Below are 21,534 nucleotides of genomic sequence, written 5' to 3'. Positions count from 1 at the left end.
CGGCAAAAATGAACGACTTTGTACTTGCATAGTATTTATAATGCACCCTGAAACAAAGTAGAATACAACGGGTAACAAAGAACTGGATCATAATTTTGACTTTGCAGCAACTTAGTTCTTTTGATGTACTATGAAATTAAATTTTAAAATAATAACGGGAAAAATGTTGATTGTGTAGCAATGTAATATTAATGACATATTAGAAAACGAAGTGGAAAATTACAAAAATAATCATGTATGCCAATAGGTTATCAATTATGCTAGTTACAGTTTTCGATAGATAACCATACCAATATTTTCCACTGTTACGAAAATTCTCAGAGAGTTGTTCCTTCTATCTCTTCATCTATGTTGTCATCCATCTGAAATGAGAAGATGGAGTAAAACGAGAGAGCCTCAAGAAAACCCACAAATATGGTGTTGTCCATTACTATCTCGTATGGCCTCGTAACAATATAAGGACCTCTTACACCAGAGGTGAGAGCTTTATTACTTAGTCACCGTACCTCCCACGTCTGTTCACAGACTTACATGACGTGGGATTCAACCCAGGGTCCCTCTCACCAGAAGTGAGCGCTGGCCACTTTTGAGCCACTGGGACCATTATGATCCTACTTTAGCTACAGTGGATAAAATACTGTTGAATACATGGTCGAATGTAGCATTGTGACCAAATCCCGGAGCCACGCCTATGTGTGAACGTGTACGTAATTAAGGAAAATTGTTTCTAAATATTTTCAAGCTAAATTCTACTTTTAATCTTGAATTATCTTTACTCCTCCATTCTGTACTAAAAAATAATACCCAAAATCACAGCAAAGATATGATTTGTTGTAATTATGAAATAACACATCTAAATTAGTTTTGTAAATTTAAATATGTTTTCTTTTGTATCGAATATTCTTAGCTTTGGAGTACCATAGGGATTAGGTATGTCTCCACTAGTTTCGATGTCACTTATATTGTTACTAATTGTCAACTGTAAATTATATTTTAATATTTTAATACATACGTTTTTTATTTCGTATACAAGACTTATGGATATATCTCACAAATGTGTGTTCTTTTTTTTTCAAAATGATGCTACATTATAGAAATTAATCAGAGCTCTTTAAGAGGTTATTTATTTTCTTTTTATATATATTTTTACATCTCTTTGTTTTTGTCTTTGTTTGAGGTACATTCTTTTTTTTTATTTTTCTCTCCACTTCCATTCTTCTGAATTCTCTATTAAGGGCAATTTCTGGAATGCTTTTGTGAAATTTTTCCTCTTCCTCTTGCTCCCTATCTTCCCCTTTCTCTTCCTCTGTTGAATTCTTCTCTTGGATCTTGAAGTTTCTACAGCTAAGAGGAGCCATTTTCTCAGCACGTTCTTCTCCCCTCCTCCTCTCCCAATTTATTCTTTGTAAGTACCATATTGTGTATAAGTCCTATGTGGCGTACTTGTATATATGTTAAGAGAAAGCCCATTCTAATTAACCTGACAGAGTCAACTATAATGGCCCCCCAACTTCAAAAGCCTCAGAACGGATATTTTTGAGATTGACAAAATACGAGGGGCGGTTTTGTAGCATGACTCATTGCATAGTTCTTGAAGAGAAGGGAGACCAGACGGACGGGTGGATGGATGGACTAGTATGTATGTAGTTGTACGAAAAGTTTTAAAGGTCTTGAGAAAACATGGAGCAGTTGTCGAGAGAGAAAGATACATACTAGCTCTCCTCAAAGAAGAAGCTTCATATATCTTGACGTAGTGCGAGAAACAAAGGCAAGATGGAGTCTCAGAGGCAGAGATGAATGGGTGTAAGAAGGAGGAACAAGGATTTCTGGGTAGTTTTCCTTGCATGTTACAACGAGGACGCACTTGTACAAGTTTCAAATAGTTACTTTCTAAGGCCAACAACCCGAAAGATCTTCTTTACCCGCAAATAGACACTAATATTGAAAGGAAAAAACAGTGTTTCCGGACTAAGTTAAGAACGGTTTGATTTGGTGTGAAAATTACATGAATAAGTAGGGATACGCGATAAGATCAGTATTTTCGTTATATACGAATAATTACATAGACGAATAATTCTGCTTCATAGACGAACAATTATATTTACTCAAAAGTACAAATAGAGATGTACATTCTGTTTTGGAACTACGTATACAGGGTGTTTCAAAACAACACCGACAACGTCTGAGAGGTGATTCCTGACACCAAGATAAGACAAAAAGTATAGACCAACCGGGGTGAAAAAAATGCTTTCTTTCGGAGTTATATATAGGCTGCCGAAAACATGAAAAATTGAACTTCAAAGGTCCATAGCTCCAAATCTGGGACCTATAGTAGTCGGATCAAGACTTTACTTATGAACTAATATGTGCACTATCCAAAAATACCAGTTTCAGAATCCTAAGGTACTCATGCAGCAATTTTTGCAGAGGGAGTTTGACTAAAGGCATATAACTTGAAGTACTCACCGACTACCTCTATACAATCGTTGCAGAAGTACCACAGGATTCTGAAGCATGGATATTTGGATAGGACACGGGATTACGTAAGAAATTATCCTACGTTGTCCTAGATAACATAATGTTAGATTGTCCTCTTCCCTAGTCCAGTCACTACTAGAGAACTTGCCCTTTGTGCACGAGATTCTGGGGTTTATTCCGGATCGGAAGATACCGAACGCACTGCAGTGGCTCAGTGTTCTATAATCTCGCATCTAAGAACAAAAAGGAACGTAAATAATAAATTAATCGATCAATAAACATAATATTCTTATAAAATCTTGAATTGGAATTTTTTTGGGGGGTGAACACGGAGGCTCAGTGGCAGAGCGCCCACTTCTGGTTCGTGAGGTTCCTAGTTTAATCCAAGGCCAAGTAAGTTTCTGGTGGACAACTTGGCGTCCGTGGTTTTACTCGCGGAACTTCCGCTTCCTCCCACATTCTCATTCCACTAATAATTCCATCTCCTTTAGCCTAAAGAGTTTAAACGTGTGGGACGCTAAACTGAAATATTTCATTTAATTTCATTTTCGAATTCAAATTTAAATAATAGTTAAACAGTAATGCTTTCCTCAAATGAATTTGGATGCCACTTTTTTTTCAGACACATTGCTACTTGTAAAGGATGAAATGCATCGAGAGAGATGCTGAAAGGGAATTCTAGAAGGAAGCAATAAAAAAAATCGTCTGTGTGAAGGATTCTTCGCGTTGCTAACAACAACGTGAGAAGAGCGCGAGCTGTGTTTCCCACTCATCTAGAGATCATCTTACTCTAACTGACAGACAGACAGGCAGGCTGCTGGCTGCATCTTCCCATTTGCTCGCTCGCACGCGCGTGTCACCTCTCTCTTTCTCTCTCTCTCATGGTCCTCTCATCAGCTGCTGCAGTTATCATCTTCGACACCTACGCGCTAGTGCTTTTGCAGCACAAATTTGAAAGAAATACATGTCATTAAATGTGCATCAAAGCTCATGCAAATATGGTCTTTCAGGCAGTATCTGTAACCATCCCTATTGAAATGCACGAGAAAATTTTCTCTTCTTTTTGTTGTTAGCTCCGATATATATTCATGGTGTTAAAGAGATGATAATCTGATGTCTCCTCAGTTTCTTCTTGAAAAGCTGACTGACGGACGTGTGTACAAGTGTTTGTCAAAGGAACAGGTGTTACTTTTTCATCTTGTAAGTTATGTCTATTGAAGATGGGATGGTTCAACCAGATAATACCACTTCAGAGAATTACTTCTTAAAAGCACTCTTATTATTTATTAGACTTCCAAACTATGTTAGGGAAAACAATGAGAAGTCATATAGAATGGATCTGTCTGTCCGTCTGTCGACAGGTATCAGCGTAAAAAACGTGAAAAATATCGAGAAATAGTTCTCTGAGACAGATTCAGCGTTCCAAGGATAGTCACAAATTAAGACTTTATCCCTCTATTCCGACTGAAAGTTGTAGAAATCTAACATTTCCAGTCATAGAATCGTAATAGAGTAAAACTGCTACAAGATAGCAAGAAACGGTTCTCTGAGACAAATTCAGTGTTCCAAGGATAGTCACAAATTAAGACTTTATTCCTCTATTCCGACTGGAGGTTGTAGAAATCTAACATTTCCAGTCATAGAATTGCAATAGAGCAAAAATGCTACAAGATAGCGAGAAATAGTTCTCTGAGACAGATTCAGCGTTCCAAGGATAGTCACAAATTAAGACTTTATCCCTCTATTCCGACTGAAAGTTGTAGAAATATAACATTTCCGGTCATAGAATCGCAATAGAGCAAAAATGCTAAAAGATAGCGAGAAATAGTTCTCTGAGACAGATTCAGCGTTCCAAGGATAGTCACAAATTAAGACTTTATCCCTCTATTCCGACTGGAGGTTGTAGAAATCTAACATTTCCGGTCATAGAATCGCAATAGAGTAAAAATGCTACAAGATAGCGAGAAATAGTTCTCTGAGACAGATTCAGCGTTCCAAGGATAGTCACAAATTAAGACTTTATCCCTCTATTCCGACTGAAAGTTGTAGAAATCTAACATTTCCGGTCATAGAATCGCAATAGAGCAAAAATGCTACAAGATAGCGAGAAATAGTTCTCTGAGACAGATTCAGCGTTCCAAGGATAGTCACAAATTAAGACTTTATCCCTCTATTCCGACTGGAGGTTGTAGAAATCTAACATTTCCGGTCATAGAATCGCAATAGAGCAAAAATGCTACAAGATAGCGAGAAATAGTTCTCTGAGACAAATTCAGCGTTCCAAGGATAGTCACAAATTAAGACTTTATCCCTCTATTCCGACTGAAAGTTGTAGAAATCTAACATTTCCGGTCATAGAATCGTAATAGAGTAAAACTGCTACAAGATAGCAAGAAACGGTTCTCTGAGACAAATTCAGTGTTCCAAGGATAGGCACAACCTCAGTCTTTGTTTCCCCTATTCCGACTGGAGGTTGTAGAGATCTAACATTCCCGGTCACAACGTGAATTGCAATAAAGTAAAAATGCTACAAGGTAGCGTGAAACGGTTCTCTGAGACAGATTTAGTGTCCCAAGGATAGGCACAACCTTAGTCTTTATCTCTTTATCCTCACTGGAAATTGTAGAAATCTAAGTTGTGGAAGACCCACGTTCGGTTCCCGGGCGGGAGCTCATGTGGTTCGAATCCCACGTTAAGCCGTAGGTTCACGTCTGATATAGCCTCGCTGCAGAAAGGAAAAATGGTTAATAGATATCGTGGAATGGTTTTCGATATTAATTTACTGTCCCAAAGACTAAGTACAATCTCGGCTCTAATACTTATGTTGAAACCGGAAGCAGTAGAAATCTACTTCCGGTATCGAAATTGATCCTCACACTGAGAAAAAAATATATGTGGCGTACGTAAAATCGTATGTTACATTTGTAAATCCTGTAGTTTTTGGACTTAAGGTACAGCAAACGTATAACTGAAAACGCATATTTTATAATACTTTCTGTATAAGTGTTCCATCTGTACGTACTTTCTGTAGGAAAGAATATAGTCGGTCAGATCTCACATACAAATGGATGTATATAACGTATAGCTGACGAAGGTAACATACATATATGTATGTAATATAAGGAAGACTGTTAGATATCAGACATCCTGGAACGGCATGATGTAACATCTAACGGCAGAGCCTATGTAACATATGGATAAGGTATGCTTCGTACTGATTTCTGTAGTAAGCAAGAAGATTCCGTGTATTTGTACAATATACCGCTGTCCGGAGAACGGATTTTTCTCAGTGCATGTAGAAAAAAAATGCTGTAATAAATAGTGAGGTTTCTTTAATGTAAATTTAGTGTAGCAAGATTAGGTTCAATCTCGTTTTAATCCTGCTATTGAAGACGATAGAGTGTTGCCCACGAAACGAAACGAGAATTAAGGTTTTCTCCACTCGTCTCGTCTCGTCTCGATTCTCGAAAAGTGTTTCTCGTCTCCTTACGAAAACTTTTGTGGTATTATTTTGTAAGTTCATGTACAAAATTTATGACCTGATTTCTTGCTTAATTTCGTCTATAAATCATTAACGAGCCAATTGTCTTGTTAAGATTCTTTTTCAATTATTATTGTTCTGTTTCATGTTAAGTTGCTAATTGTTTATTATTTGGTTATATTTATGTTATTTGATGTTGGTGTACTCAAATATTGCTTAATTCAACAATACTTTATGTTGTAGAACGTAAGTAGGAATGTCGAACGTAAGTAGGTAGACAACATCGTGCCCTCGAGTTTTCTCGTCCCCCTTCCCCGTTTACTCCTACATTCTCATTCACCAAATATTCCATCATCTTTCACTTGTCTTTATCATTATTCTTCTCTAGGATTAAAGGGCATAATTGTGGGACAAAACTCGAGGTATAAGGCACAAAACGACACAAGCCTATCAAAAAACTAGAAAAAACTTTCAATTTCTAAGGTTGGGGACGGGTGGAGGGGCACCAGCATATTTAGTTGGGCATACCTAGAATAGGGGGCAGCACAAAACTCGGAATTTCCGGCACACAATTTTGGTATAGGAAGACTTTCAATTTCTAAAGCGAGGGGCTGGGGACATGGGTCCAAAGACATTTGGTTAGGACATATCCTTAAAAAAAAAGCGCAAACACAAAACTTGGGGTTAGAGGCACAAACCGGCACCAAACTAGCACAAAACTGTGGTATTGGAAAAACTTTCAAATCCAAAAGTGGAGACATTGGGGCATAGGCTCCAGCATATTCGATAGGGGCATATCTTGGGAAAGGGGGCAGCAAGAACTTGAGGTTGGCGAAACTTTGGTATAGAAAAAATAATCATTTTCTAAACTGAGTGGCTGGGGACATGGGCTCCAATATATTTGAAAGGAGTATATCTTGAAAACGGGGACAACATGAAACTAGGGGTTTCCGACAGAAAATTAGCACAAAACTTTTGCATACAAAAAGCTCCAAGTTGGAGGTTGGGGTCATGGGCTCCAACTATTTGATAGGGGTATATCTTGAAAACGGGGATAACCACGAAACTCGGAGTTTGCTGCACAAAACGGTACAAAATTAACATAAAACTTTGTAGTGAAAAAAAGTTTCAAATTTGTAAATTGTGAGAGGGATGACTGGGGATATGGGCCGCAGTATATTTGATAGGAATATATCTTGAAAACAGGAGAGGTGCAGAACTTGTGGTTTGCGACACAAAATTAGCACAACGTTTTGACATGAAAAAAAAAAAAAAAATGTGAAGTGGAAACTGGGAACATTCGTCCCATCATGTTTGATAGTAACATATCTTCAAAACGGGGATAGCACAAAATTCGGCGTTAGCGGTATAAAACTTTGACATAGGATTAATTTTGAATGTCTAATGTGGAGGATGGAGGCATGGACCTTTGCTCAGGAATATTTTGAGCACACTTAGAACAGCTTCTATTAACCGCTGTTAGAAAGCTTTCTAGACAGTTTTAGTTCACTGATAGAACACTCTGGCCAACACTAGACCGATGACTCTCAGGTAAAAGCCACATGATATTGGCAATGCAGTCTTCACCAAGCGTCAGGAAGACAATTGGAGGGCGAGGTGGTTGAGGTAAAAAGTGGGGTAAAAAGACGACATCTCTATGATACGGAGAGATGCTTCTATGTCATAGAATAACTATTTCTCGCAATATCTCTTGTTTTCTTTATCAGATTTAGAATAGTTGAAGTTTATTTTATTTTTTACTTTGGTGTCGAAAATCTCCCTTTCAGATCACCGTACTTGGAAATCGATAAATAAAAAAAAGAAGAAACACTAATTTATATTTAATAAAATAAATTACTGTTCTCCCTTGATCACTAATGACACTTAGCCAGTTGATTTTCAGATTACAATTAGTCAAAAATAGGCCTCTTATAGTTTGTTTTCAGTTTTACCATTACTGCAGCAGAGGAAACTACGGTGTCTCCAATGGGATATTCATGTTGAACTTTTCATTAATAATAATAATAATAATAATAATAATAATAATAATAATAATAATAATAATAATAATAATAATAATAATAATAATAATAATAATTAACTGTCAATTGTGATAGAATATAAAATGCTGTAGTACGTCCGGGCCGCTTCACCTGTCGAACTTGACTCCTTTTGACATAGTTTTAAAAGACTGCAAAATTTCTTGTTACTTGATTCATAATTAACCCTTTAATGGACAAGCATTGATAGGAATACCATTAAAATATTTAGTTTGCTTTCATGGTCGAACCATGTCTTCCTGATCATTATTTCATAATTTTTCAAGTATTTTTGTACTTTAGTCACGAAATATAAGGTGCTTATTTCAAAGCAACATTGTCATAAAATAGGTCTTATATGTAGCTACTGAGCAGCATTGCCCTATTATGGGAAAATATCATAAGAAAACTGTCAGTAATTACCAACAGTTTTGTTGAAATATTTTCCTACAGAACAAGAAACCAAAAATAAATAACAAAAGAACTTTCGCGGAACGCAGGAGATAAAGCTTCTAAAATACTAAATTTGACTGTCCCCTGTTGACGAAGATTAAATGTATCTAAAGAAGTGACCCGCAAATCATATATATGAATATTGTATGAAAGCGATAATGCCAATTAAATGATCACTGAAGTTGTAATTCGCGCGGATAACGTAATAGAATGCAATGTTGATTGAGAGCAACACTATCCACTATAGGGTTAACGCAATGAAACTTAAAAAAAAAAAAAAAAATACTTGAACTACCGATACTACTTTCAGTCACTTTTTAAATTTTGGATTTTTTTCCCTTCGAATAGCAGTGACTCACAAAAACTTGTGCTCTCGCTTTCAATGTCTTTACTAAGCACCTCACTTGTTTTTACCTATTTTGTAAGATGAAAGCTGTAACGAAGACGAAAATTATAAGTTCGGGCTTTTATGTTTTGTATTCTTATGCAACATTGAAAGAATAAAGAAAAGGACGTTTTCAAGCCATGAACAGGACTCGAACCCGGTACATTTTGATATTTCACAAGCCATCTTATAAGAGTAACCTTCATAGTATCTAGCACCAGTTCCCCCAGCATACTATCCGCCGTCTCAGCATCAAAAAAATTAAAAAAATAAGCCATGCCAGTATCTCTGAACAATTATAATATTATTCGTCCATTTGCATTTCCACTCTATCACCACTGTACAGCCATAGATCTACAGTATCAAATAGAAAACTTAATTAAATAACTAGTAACTGTTTTCAAAACTTTTGTTATAATTTAGATGAAAAATTAAGGCTCGCAGCTTATTACTTACGATTATCGGGTCTTGAAAGCAAGAAAAGCATAATATGGGAGGACTTAAAAGCAAGCATTACTTCATTCAAGGCTTCCTTTTGTTGTTTTTGCAATTTAACGTCCCACTATTATGTGCTCAGGATAAGGAAGACGGTAATGTTGACATGAGGAAGATGGTGGGATTAAGAAAGTAGAAGGAAACTGGGAAACCAAGAGAAAACCCACTCACACGGTGTTTGTTTACCACAAAATTTACTTGGCGCAGGCTGGGATCGAACCAGGAATCCCATGCACTAGAGATGATCACTGAACAACGATTCACCCACTGACAAGATATCAGTAAAATTTAACCATTAATTTTTCAGTTCATTTAAAAAAAAACATAAAAATAATTTCCCATAGAAATCAATGGGCTAGGAGATATTTAACTACAATTGAAGAAGAAATCAGTAAAACGAAACGATTAAAATTCTAGTTCATTTCAAAGAAAACAAAAAAAATAATTACCCATAGAAAACAATATGATAGGATATATTTAACTAGGATTGAAGAAGAAATCAGGAAAGTGAAACGATTAAAATTCTAGTTCATTTCAAAGAAATCAGAGAAATAATTCCCCATAGAAGTCAATGGGCTAGGAGATATTTAACTAGAATTGAAGAAGAAATCAGGAAATGAAACTGTTAAAATTCTAATTCATTTCAAAGAAATCAGAAAAATAATTTCTCATAGAAATCAATGAGCTAGGAGATATTTAAGTTAAGTTGAAGAAAAAATCAGTAAACGAAACGATTAAAATTCTAGTTCATTTCAAAGAAATCAGAAAAATAATTTCCCATAGAAGTCAATGGGCAAAGAGAATTTAACTAGAATTGAAGAAGAAATTAGTAAAATGAAACGATTAAAATTCCAGTTTATTTCGAAGAAAGCAAAAAAGTAATTCCCCATAGAAAACAATGGGATAGAAGATATTTAACTAGGATTGAAGAAGAAATCAGGAAAGTGAAACGATTAAAATTCCAGTTCATTTCCAAGAAAGCAGAAAAGTAATTCCCCATAGAAAACAATGGGATAGGAGATATTTAACTAGGATTGAAGAAGAAATCAGGAAAGTGAAACGATTAAAATTCTAGTTCATTTCAAAGAAATCAGAGAAATAATTCCCCATAGAAATCAATGGGCTAGGAGATATGTAACTACAATTGAAGAAGTCAGTAAACGAAACGATTAAAATTCTAGTTCATTTCAAAGAAATCAGAAAAATAATTTCCCATAGAAGTCAATGGGCTAGGAGATATTTAACTAGAATTGAAGAAGTCAGTAAACGAAACGATTAAAATTCTAGTTCATTTCAAAGAAAACAAAAAAAAAATAATTCCCCATAGAAAACAATGGGCTAGGAGATATGTAACTACAATTGAAGAAGTCAGTAAACGAAACGATTAAAATTCTAGTTCATTTCAAAGAAATCAGAAAAATAATTTCCCATAGAAATCAATGGGCTAGGAGATATTTAATTAGAATTGAAGAAAAAATCCGGAAAATGAAACGATTAAAATTCTAGTTCATTTCAATAAAAACAAAAAAAATAATTCCTCATACAAATCAATCGTCTAGAAGATATTTAAATAGAATTGGAGAACAAATCAGTAAAATCAAACCATTAAATTTCCATTTTAGGATAATTCCTCACAGAAATCAATGAGATAAAAAATGAAAATGCGCGGGTTTGCAATATTATTAATGAAGAAAAAGAAGAAATGCATAATAAATTCATATTTTGTTAAACGTATAAATGAAGACATACTGTTGAAAACAAAGTACCAGAGAGGACTATTAATCTATTATAAAATGAGGAGGACAAGAAAGGCACGTAGGTCTACAGCAGTGAATTTTAAATCAATCTTTTACCTTAGTATATACTATTACTAATAAGAAAGGATTTATTTTGCCAAAGTTGTAGTATGCGTCTGGTCGAAAAGTCTACTTTCTATTTTAAGAATTCATAGCAAATGCATACATTGTGATTATAAGAAACTGTTCACCTTCTCCTAATCACCACGTTGCAAACAAATTTCTATATGATGGCTATCAATGGCGTACGCAGAATTTTATCAAAGGAGAGGGGTTTAAGCACTCAATTTCATACCCTTTTAGGACAACTGTTTTTTTCTATATAGAAATATAGTATATACACACATATATAGGGCCGGATTTAGGGGGTGTAGCTGCACTCGTCCTTCGTTGTAAATATACACTATCTAAAATCAGAAGCTAACAGTGAAATAGCTACACTTTGCAAAACTTTCTGATTTCATGTTTGCGTTTGAGGCTTAACTGAAAGCGTAGTTTTGCAAAAGCAATAATTTTAAGAGGCCTCATCCCAGCGAAATTAAAATACCCCTAAGTTTACAGTAATTATGTGATATTTTCAAATAGATAAAAAGATAATTGAAATGTGGAACAAGAGCGCCCTAAACAAAATTATTTTGCTTCAGGTACCGTTATCACAAGTCACCTAATGGCTTTCCGTTTTCAGCCGTTTAGAAACGCGAAAATAAATACCTATTTTCAAAATGGCTCGATAACAAAAGCAGATAAGTGAGTCGTGATAACGGTATCTCAAGATAAATGATATTGTCTATGGCGCTCTTGTTCCACATTTCCATTATCTTTTATCTATTTCAAGATATCACATATTTACTGTAAAATTAGCGGTATTTTAATTTCGCAGGGATGAGGCCTCTTAAGTCGAGATTCTGAAGATTGAAGAAAAAAGCATTCACCAAGCAAAAGCATAGCTATATTGCTCGTTCATATCACAGATACCTAATGGGATTTTAAAAATCAAATTTAATTCAAGTGTAGTGGTAGTTATTGGTGCACGCAGATCAGGAAAGCCTGGATCCTGTTCTCTACATATATATAAAATAAATGTTTATTTTACCATAAAATCTTCCTCCAAGTGTGATTAAGCTGTAAAACCTCCCCTTGCGTACGCCATTGATGGCTATAATTGCTTCTCTGTCCTGAAGAAATTGACTGCAAGTTATTACTATGTGCATGTAACTATTACTATGTGCAAGTTATTACTATAGCCTCATGAGGATATACTTCAGTATCAGTTTCATTTTAATAAAGTCTCATGAGGATATACTTCAGTATTAGTTTCATTTTAATAAAGCCTCATGAGGATATACTTCAGTATTAGTTTCATTTTAATAAAGCCTCATGAGGATATACTTCAGTATCAGTTTCATTTTAATAAAGCCTTATGAGGATATACTTCAGCATTAGTTTCATTTTAATAAAGCCTCATGAGGATATACTTCAGTATCAGTTTCATTTTAATAAAGTCTCATGAGGATATACTTCAGTATTAGTTTCATTTTAATAAAGCCTCATGAGGATATACTTCAGTATTAGTTTCATTTTAATAAAGCCTCATGAGGATATACTTCAGTATTAGTTTCATTTTAATAAAGCCTCATGAGGATATACTTCAGTATTAGTTTCATTTTAATAAAGCCTCATGAGGATATACTTCAATATCAGTTTCATTTTAATAAGGCCTCATGAGTAATGTCCGGATTTGTATGTAATTACATATTTTTTCCTTCATATGTAGGTTCGTAAAGTACTTAAATGTTTGTGACTCACAGCTGTAGGGTGCTTCAACTCAAGTTTCATATTACATATTTTGACCAATATTACATATTTCTATGGTTTATATATATATATATATATATATATATATATATATATATATATATATATATATATATATATATATATATAACTGTCTTAGAATTTTGCGTTTACTGAAATTTTAATTTAAAATAAAAGAAAAATAAACTCTCCAACTGTGCAAGGCTTGCATCTAGATTCAATTTTGTCATGTCTATCTTTTCGCTTCTTTACTGAAAGAGAAATCTCTCTCTTTTTTTATTTGTCAAACCATGTTTCGCATAATTTTCGCCGGTAACAAAAGAAATATAAGAAGAAACAAGTAAAAATCCTCCCTCCGGGGTACATTAGCAGCGCCCTTTATTCTCAACTCTGGAGGAAGACAGATCACGTGCCTGACCGGCGACTGGCCAGGAAATTCCTAAAATGAAGTCTATTTGATTGTTATCGGAGTTCGGACGGAAAAAAAGATGAAAGCAAATCCTGCAATTCAAGTTAAAACTGTATGCTAGTGTGCTTCTAGGAATTTACTGCAAGAGTTCGTTCCAAGAAGCTGGCGACAACTGCAATATCATAGCAGGCAACCTAAGCTTTCAAAGATCTTCGCTTGTTCAACTGAATGACAGGACAGTACTCTAGTATTGCAGTTGCAAAACGCACGTGTTCTGTATTGACCGTCGAAGTTAGAAATGGCTCCGGTTGCCTCAACTTTATCCGCGAAATTGCGGTCGTGGGTAACAATCGATGATGAGTTTACTACGGACGGTAAAGTGGTGTTGTGCCAAGTGTGTGATAAAAAAAAAAAAATGGATGTTCAATGAAATCTCAGTTAGAACAACATGTACAAAGTGCACTCCATGCAAGAAATAAAAATTTGCTAACTAAAAAAAAAAAAGTACTCTTGACACAAATGCATCAAGATACTTCAGTGAGTGAATTTTTCAAAGACTTGTGCCAAGCAATGATAGCAGCAAACATTCCTTGGAACAAAGTTCAAGTGCCAAAATACCGTGTTTTCCTGGATAAGTACTGCGGGCGTCGAATTCCTGACAAAATCCACTCTTCGAAAGTGTTATCTCGAAGTTTGTTATAGGGAAGCTATAGATACCATTAGGGCAGAAATAGGTAGTTCATATATATTTGGATTTCTGTGGACGAAACAACAGACGCTTTGGGACGTTATGTAGCAAATTTAGTGATTGGAAAGTTAAGTGAAGATGCTCCATCTAAATCCTATCTTATTGCGAGTAAATTGCTGGAACGCACGAATCATTCCACGATTGCTCGCTTTGTAAACGATGGTCTTAAAGTGTTCTGGCCGGGAGGATTTCAGGAAGAAAAGGTCCTTATTCTCCATACAGACAGTGCAGAATACATGTTAAAAGCGTCTAGAGCACTTACAGTTTTTTACCCGCACTTAATTCATTTCACCTGTATGGCCATACAGGTGAACACGCTGAAGAGGTGAGAGACAACTTTTGCGAAGTAAATCAACTAGTTTCTTCCACGAAAAAAAAAAAAAAACGTTTGTTAAGGTGCCACAACGAGTTCAAATTTACAGAGATCAACTGCCAGACATGCCACTTCCTCTCCCCTAACGCGATGGGGTACTTGGATACAGGCAGTACATTTCTACAATGAACATTTTCAAAAAAATAAGCCTGTTGTTTATTCATTTCCATCGGAGTCTGCTGTGTCAGTTGGCATTGCTCAGAAACTGTTTAATGACTGAAAAGTAGCGTGTGATACCGCAGACAGTAATTTTGGTTTGCTACCTACAAGCATTAGAAATCTAGAGACTGTTGAGCGACCTCTTCCGGAATCCATGGAAATCATAGAGGATGCAAAGAGACTGCTGCAAGGTGTGTGTGTGTGGAGATGTAGGAGAAAAAGTTCGAAAGAAACTAAATGCAGTGCTGGAAAGAAACCCGGGTTACGACAACCTATTGGCAGTGTGTGAGATTCTCAGTGGTGAAACAAGAACCCCCCTGAAGATATTTCCCCCAACTACATCCCCCTGTTGAAATACGCTCCTGTTACCTCATGTGATGTGGAGAGATCATTCTCTGCATACAAGAATATTTTATCCGATCGCCGACAAAATTTTACTTCTGATCATTTGGAAATGTACCTTGTAACCCATTGTGCAACAACACACAGTTGAACTGCAGGCACATCTTTTGTAAGTATACTTTATTTCAAATTAAAAATGTTCATTAGTGGAAACATTCTTCAATCTTAGTTCAGCTGGTATTGTTTAAAAGATGTAGGACTGCTTTTCCCTGCATGAAATAAATATATATAAAACAATACATTTCGTCTTAAGTTGATTTTAGTATTTAAATTTATATATTGCGTATAACTCATTTCAAGATTGGGCCATGGTGACGGATGCGCATTTAGTGTAAAAGGTTCTAGATTTGAAACGGGACCACATCACACCACATGAAATTTTTTACGTACAAATGCCGTATGCATTGCTTTTCTCGGTGTTTTCCTGTTTCTCTCTAGCCGATTCACATCTTCCTTCATTCGCGTCTGATTTTTATTATCCTGCAATCAGTCACGTCAGTGACGTATGGCTGTCTCAGCTGTTCAAGCATTTCACTTCACTGGGGGACTTGCATTAAGCAGGATAAAGTCTAGTAAATTTTCCTTTTTATTTTCATAATTCGTTTAGATATTGCATACTCATACTCGTGTTAATATTACGTTTTCATTAGTATGTAACATATGTAATATTACATATTCTTATATAATATTACATATTTCTTATATTTTAAGCGATTTTTGTACATATTTAGGGGGTTAATATTACATAAAAATCCGGACTCTACTCATGAGGATATACTTCAGTATCAGTTTCATTTTAATAAAGCCTCACGAGGATATACTTCAGTATCAGTTTCATTTTAATAAGGCCTCATGAGGATATACTTCAGGATCAGTTTCATTTTAATAAAGCCTGACGAGGATATACTTCAGTATCAGTTTCATTTTAATAAAGCCTCATGATGATATACTTCAGGATCAGTTTCATTTTAATAAAGCCTCATGAGGATATACCTCAGTATTAGTTTCATTTTAATAAAGTCTCATGAGGATATACTTCAGTACCAGTTTCATTTTAATAAGGCCTCATGAGGATATACTTCAGTATCAGTTTCATTTTAATACAGCCTCATGAGGATATACCTCAGTATTAGTTTCATTTTAATAAAGCCTCATGAGGATATACCTCAGTATTAGTTTCATTTTAATAAGGCCTCATGAGGATATACTTCAGGATCAGTTTCATTTTAATAAAGCCTCATGAGGATATACCTCAGTATTAGTTTCATTTTAATAAGGCCTCATGATGATATACTTCAGGATCAGTTTCATTTTAATAGGTTTTAATAGGTTTAATGTTTGTTTTCAATTAATATGACTTTTTTAGGTTTCAAAACAAAGCGTATTTGTCGATTTTTCAGAAACTTCGCATGAGGTTTTATTAATTAGCATTTGTCTCATATGAGGATATTTTTTCTCCTTGAACGTTAATAATCTAATTAGAACTTTGTATTAATACAATAAATATAGACCAAATATTTCTTTTTCATATAACACATTTGATCCGTTAATATTACTAGTATTTCTTAAATTATCTATAAATAATAACGATGGGAAACAATAAGAAAATATTTTAGTGAAATTACAAGCCATTACTGACAAATAGACTGTCATTTAACGATTGTTTTATTACGTAGAACAGGTTGATAGTAGAAACGACGATTGATTGTTGCTATGATTAATTAATACAGTATAACTTTAATTATCCGAACCAAAGTCATTCAGATCCCCAACTGTCGGGATTTGATATCAAGAAATAAAATATTGAATCTTCTAATACATAAATAAATAAATAAATATTAAAAAAAACATGAATTACTGAAATGTAACTCTATGAATTCGTTCGTAAAAATATACTTTGGAACTTCCTTGAAATATTTTTTATTGGAACTAGTGTAAAAAAATCTATATTTACTTGGAATTTTGTTTATATTTTTAATATCGATATACAGTAGACTTTCGACTATACGACCTCCGTAATATTCGGTCTAGTTTCCCTAAATTTTAATATTATATCTATGAACAATGCACACAATTATATATATACATATATATATATACATTATATTTAAAATTTTAATATTATATCTAAGTACAATGTACATAATTTTATATTTTCTCCAGTTATAAAAATTGATCTTAAAATATGTAATTTCTTTTATTCTTGCACTTCTTCTGTAATATTTTTTAAGACGTACAGTGCAGTACGTACTGAACATCTAATATTTATTGGTGTGTACTAAAAGATTAAAAAATTGAGGAACAGAGGGATTTGGTGTAAAAAGTATGTTTTTAAAGGTATGAGTGGGGCAAAAAGCAACTAATTTATATAAAAAGTATGTATTTTAGGGGCAAAAAGAGAGTAATTATAGAACAGTTTTTCTATAATTATCTGTCATTATAGATAATTATAGATTATAGTTTTTCTTTAATTATAGAAGAGTCTAAAATATCATTACAGTTTTTGTTTTTTCTATAATTATAGAACAGCCTATCAGTTCTTTTCCTTTTTATTTTCTTTTGTTTTTTGTTTCTCGGCCCGCCCTTCTCCCAGAATATGCCGGATAATCATGAGTTTATTGTATTTCATAAAAGTGAAATTATTTTCCACATGTAGTAAACGTATTTCTTTATTAAATAAATGCTTCTTTGAGAGAATTGTTTATCTCACAACATAATTTCTTTTTATTTATTATTTCCCACCAATTATCCGGATTTTTGCATGTTAGTCTATTAACGTACAGAACTCATTAATCAGAATAATTGAAGTTTCAGTTTATTTTAACCCTTTCCAGCCCAATGATGCCATTTGGAATCACAAACTTTTTATAATCATAAATCTAATATTAATTCATGCAATTTCCCCATGTAATCATAACACTCTTTTTTCGGGTCAATCTCATAAGTTGGTATCTCTACTTACTCGCGTTGCAGCAAAACAGAGGATCTATGATGTGGCATCATTGCAACAGGAAATACTGTGTACATATGTTTTTCCAACACACAAAAAAATTCGGGCTGGAAAGGGTTAATAACAATATATTTCCACAGTATTCTATATTGTCCTAATTCAACAACGGCTGAAATAACAGAATTTTGGTCAGGGATTCTCCGTAAATTTTATCGTCAAAATTTTATAGTACAACTGCAATCTCCATGGTACAAAAATTTCTGCAACATATACTGGGAAAATAAGGTGACAATCATAAGGTAATCATTCAATTATTAAACATTATAGTTGAAAATTACGCTCTGCTCTGCATCTGCATAAAGCACGGTAACGAGGCAATATGTATCGACGCTACCACCGATAAGAGTAGCGTCCATTTCGGATTTAAAGTTTGTCTAGGTTTATATAAAATATTTTACCCATTTATAAAGCTACAGTAGGCTACATCGAAAGTTTTCTTAGCGAATTAATGGTACGCAATAACAACCAAAAATACTTAATCTATTCAACGGAGTGTCTATAGAAATATAGTATATTACAGTTGGTATTATATAAGACATTTAAGAATAATACGGTATATTCCCTTACTACTGCAACAATTCTGTTTTAGCTACAGTTTTCAGAACACCGTTTCTATGGATGATAAAGGAAACAGTAAATGTCCCGGCACTAAACAATCTCGGCTAAGAAGCCTAATCACTACGAAATTAAAATACCGCTAATTTTACATTAATTATGTGATATCTTCAAATAGATAAAAGATAATCGAAATCTGGAACAAGAGCGCGCTAGACAATATTATTTTGCATGAGGTACCGTTATCACGAGTCACCTAGTAGCTTTCCGTTTGTAGCCATTTAGAAACGCGAAAATAAATGCCAATTTTGTAAATAGCTGGAAATCGAAAGCTGATAAGTGAGTCATGATAACGGTATCTCATGTAAAATAATATTGTCTAGCGAGCTCTTGTTCCACTTTTAGATTATCTTTTATCTATTTGATGATGTCACATAACTACTGTAAAATTAGCAGTATTTTAATTTCGCCGTGATGGGAGTTATTTACTGTCAATTCATATCATTGTTATGAATGTTAGTAATTATTAATATTATTATTTGCATATTGTTTTTAAAAATCTAGAATCTGGGAAACAGAAGTTTTGAATCTAGAATCTATGACCTGTTTGAATCTTTAAAAATAAAATTTTTATTCTTCTGACAAAGTTCTCAACCGGCCTAAATGACAATTATTTTATTCTTATGATTTATATATACTATATTGTATTGTTAACCTATTATCCAAGGTTTTATAGTATACTGATATCTTTCAAAATGTTATATTTTCGCCTAAATGTTTTCAGCAGCACTGAAATATAAAGCTATTATTATTATTATTATTATTATTATTATTATTATTATTATTATTATTATTATTATTATTATTATTATTATTATTATTATTATTATTATTATTTGAAGTTCACTCGTGTAACCAAATAGTCAGTCAGATCGGGCATTACAGGTTACAGCAGCACTGCTGACACAGATTTTTCAATGTATACCCGGCATCGAAAGCAAATCAGTTGGGAGAATTAGTCTACTTGAGTTAAAAAAAAAAATTAGGCAAATCGCGGTTTAAAGGAAAAAAAGAACTTTAATAAAAGCAAAAGCGAAGCACTTAAAAACCGGGTGACCGGCAAAAGACGATCCAGAGCTGTATTGTTTGAGAGATTATTATTATTATTATTATTATTATTATTATTATTATTATTATTATTATTATTATTATTATTATTATTGAGTTGATTTTAACGGCCCGTACAGTAGCGAGGCTATATTAGACGTGGACTTACTGATTAATGTGGAATCCGAACCACATGAGCTCCGCCGGGAATCAAACCTGGGTCTTCCTCGTCAAAGGCGCATATTCTAGACGCTTAGCCACGTAGGAGCTTATATTATTATTATTACTTGTAAAAATGTAGCATTCATATTTAGGCTATACAAGACATGGACCTAAGTTTAAGATAAAAGCCGAACCAGCTTGCTATTCCACTGAGAATTGAACCCAGGACACGTGTACTAAGGACGCACACACTAGCCCTAAACCAGCAGGGACGACCTTATTATTAGTATTATCATTATATTCAAACATATATTGCGTTATACAATGGTTTCTCCATATAAATTAATACTTTAAAAAAATGTTTATTTTAATACATTGCTTTTGTACTCACCCGGCTATCATACTGGTGCGAAAAAGCAGGAAACGGCCCAGATCTGGAAACAGGAGACGAACTTGGTCTCTGGTAGAGATACGGATAATAAGCTTGGTACATCACCTCGGTGCAACTCATGTCTTTCCCCTCCGTACAACCCAACACCGGTGCCCGATCCAAGTATTGGGTTGTCGTTTGTCCTTTGCGACAATGTAAATAATTATTTGTCTTTTGTTTTCAAGCCTAAAAATTAAAAAAAAAAAAATCACTAAATTTGGGTTAAACTGGAATTGCGTGAATGTAAAAAATATTATATTTTCGTTTGGACGCGCTGTAACACTGAACAAATTATGCGACACTTAGAAACAGGACAACAAGATCTTGGCGATACACTGTGTTTGTTCGTCGGTCTGTGGGAACGCTTTTCGTAGCCCCTACGTAAGTCTGGCGTAACTAAACCAGTTGGATGAAGAGTATTCTCGTGCACGGCTACACAGGAAAGGGGGGGAGTGAGTGGATCCCAAGAAACGCAGAGCATTTGGGGAGGGGGAAGAAGCTACGGGAGAGAGGGGAGGCTACACCATGTGTATTGTTAAAAGCGCGTCTTTGGCGAAACCGGTCAATCGCCGAGCGCTACGTCACTAGTTACCTTCCCCGATGCGAGTGTCGGAAGGACCAATCGCTGGTTGTGTTCGCGTCGACTCGTCCAATGATTGACAATCTGGGCCCCCCTTTTACGCTGTCCCCCTGCTTTTCAGTTGTCCCTCCACAGACCACGCCTACCTCGTTTTCAGACGATAATCTCCCAGATGGAGAGAGAATTTTCCCAACGATGAAGACTTTTGTAAGTTCTTCGCTTTATGTGTGTGTGTGCGTGCGTGGAAGGGGTTGAATGATAGAAGATAATACACCAAACCTAGGGAAATATTTGCGAGAACAGGGGCGGTTTTAAGGGTTTTTAACGGAAGGGAGGTTTACAAAAACCTTTTAGAATTATGAAGTGGTGTTAAGCTCTGGTAACCAGTCAAGTCTCAGCGGGACGAAGGAGAAAAGGATGGTATTGGAGTATATTAAACAACACTTTCATCCCCCACCCTCGGAAAGAAGCCATGAACCTAGATGAATGGTAGAGAGTTTATAATAGCTAAAACAATTTTTCCTTTCTGGTCGCTTGCTTGGTTGGAAACTAAACCCTCTCCCTCCCTTAAACATTTCTGCCGATGCTGTTAATTTCTATGTTTACACTCAAGAAAGTCGAAAGTCCCCCGTGAAGCTATTCCGATGTTCTTCACGC

The 21,534-nt window shown here is 34.7% G+C and overlaps 1 protein-coding gene across 1 annotated transcript in view; it reads right to left on the bottom strand.

Annotated features, from left to right (window-relative positions):
* The window catches only part of LOC145686724 (uncharacterized), a 164,394-nt gene extending 143,649 nt beyond the window's left edge, over window positions 1-20,745 (bottom strand). Inside the window, exon 1 of the mRNA XM_081760333.1 lies at window positions 20,259-20,745. Within this exon, the coding sequence (XP_081616459.1) occupies window positions 20,259-20,378 (120 nt within the window). The 5' untranslated portion in view covers window positions 20,379-20,745. The remainder of the gene's footprint in view (window positions 1-20,258) is intronic.
* Between the last annotated feature and the right edge of the window lie 789 nt (window positions 20,746-21,534).

The sequence above is a fragment of the Thermobia domestica genome, chromosome 5 (genome assembly GCF_964235325.1).
Source record: "Thermobia domestica chromosome 5, izTheDome1.hap1.1, whole genome shotgun sequence".
NCBI lineage: Eukaryota > Metazoa > Arthropoda > Insecta > Zygentoma > Lepismatidae > Thermobia > Thermobia domestica.
This window is presented reverse-complemented; position numbering and strand designations above follow the sequence as displayed.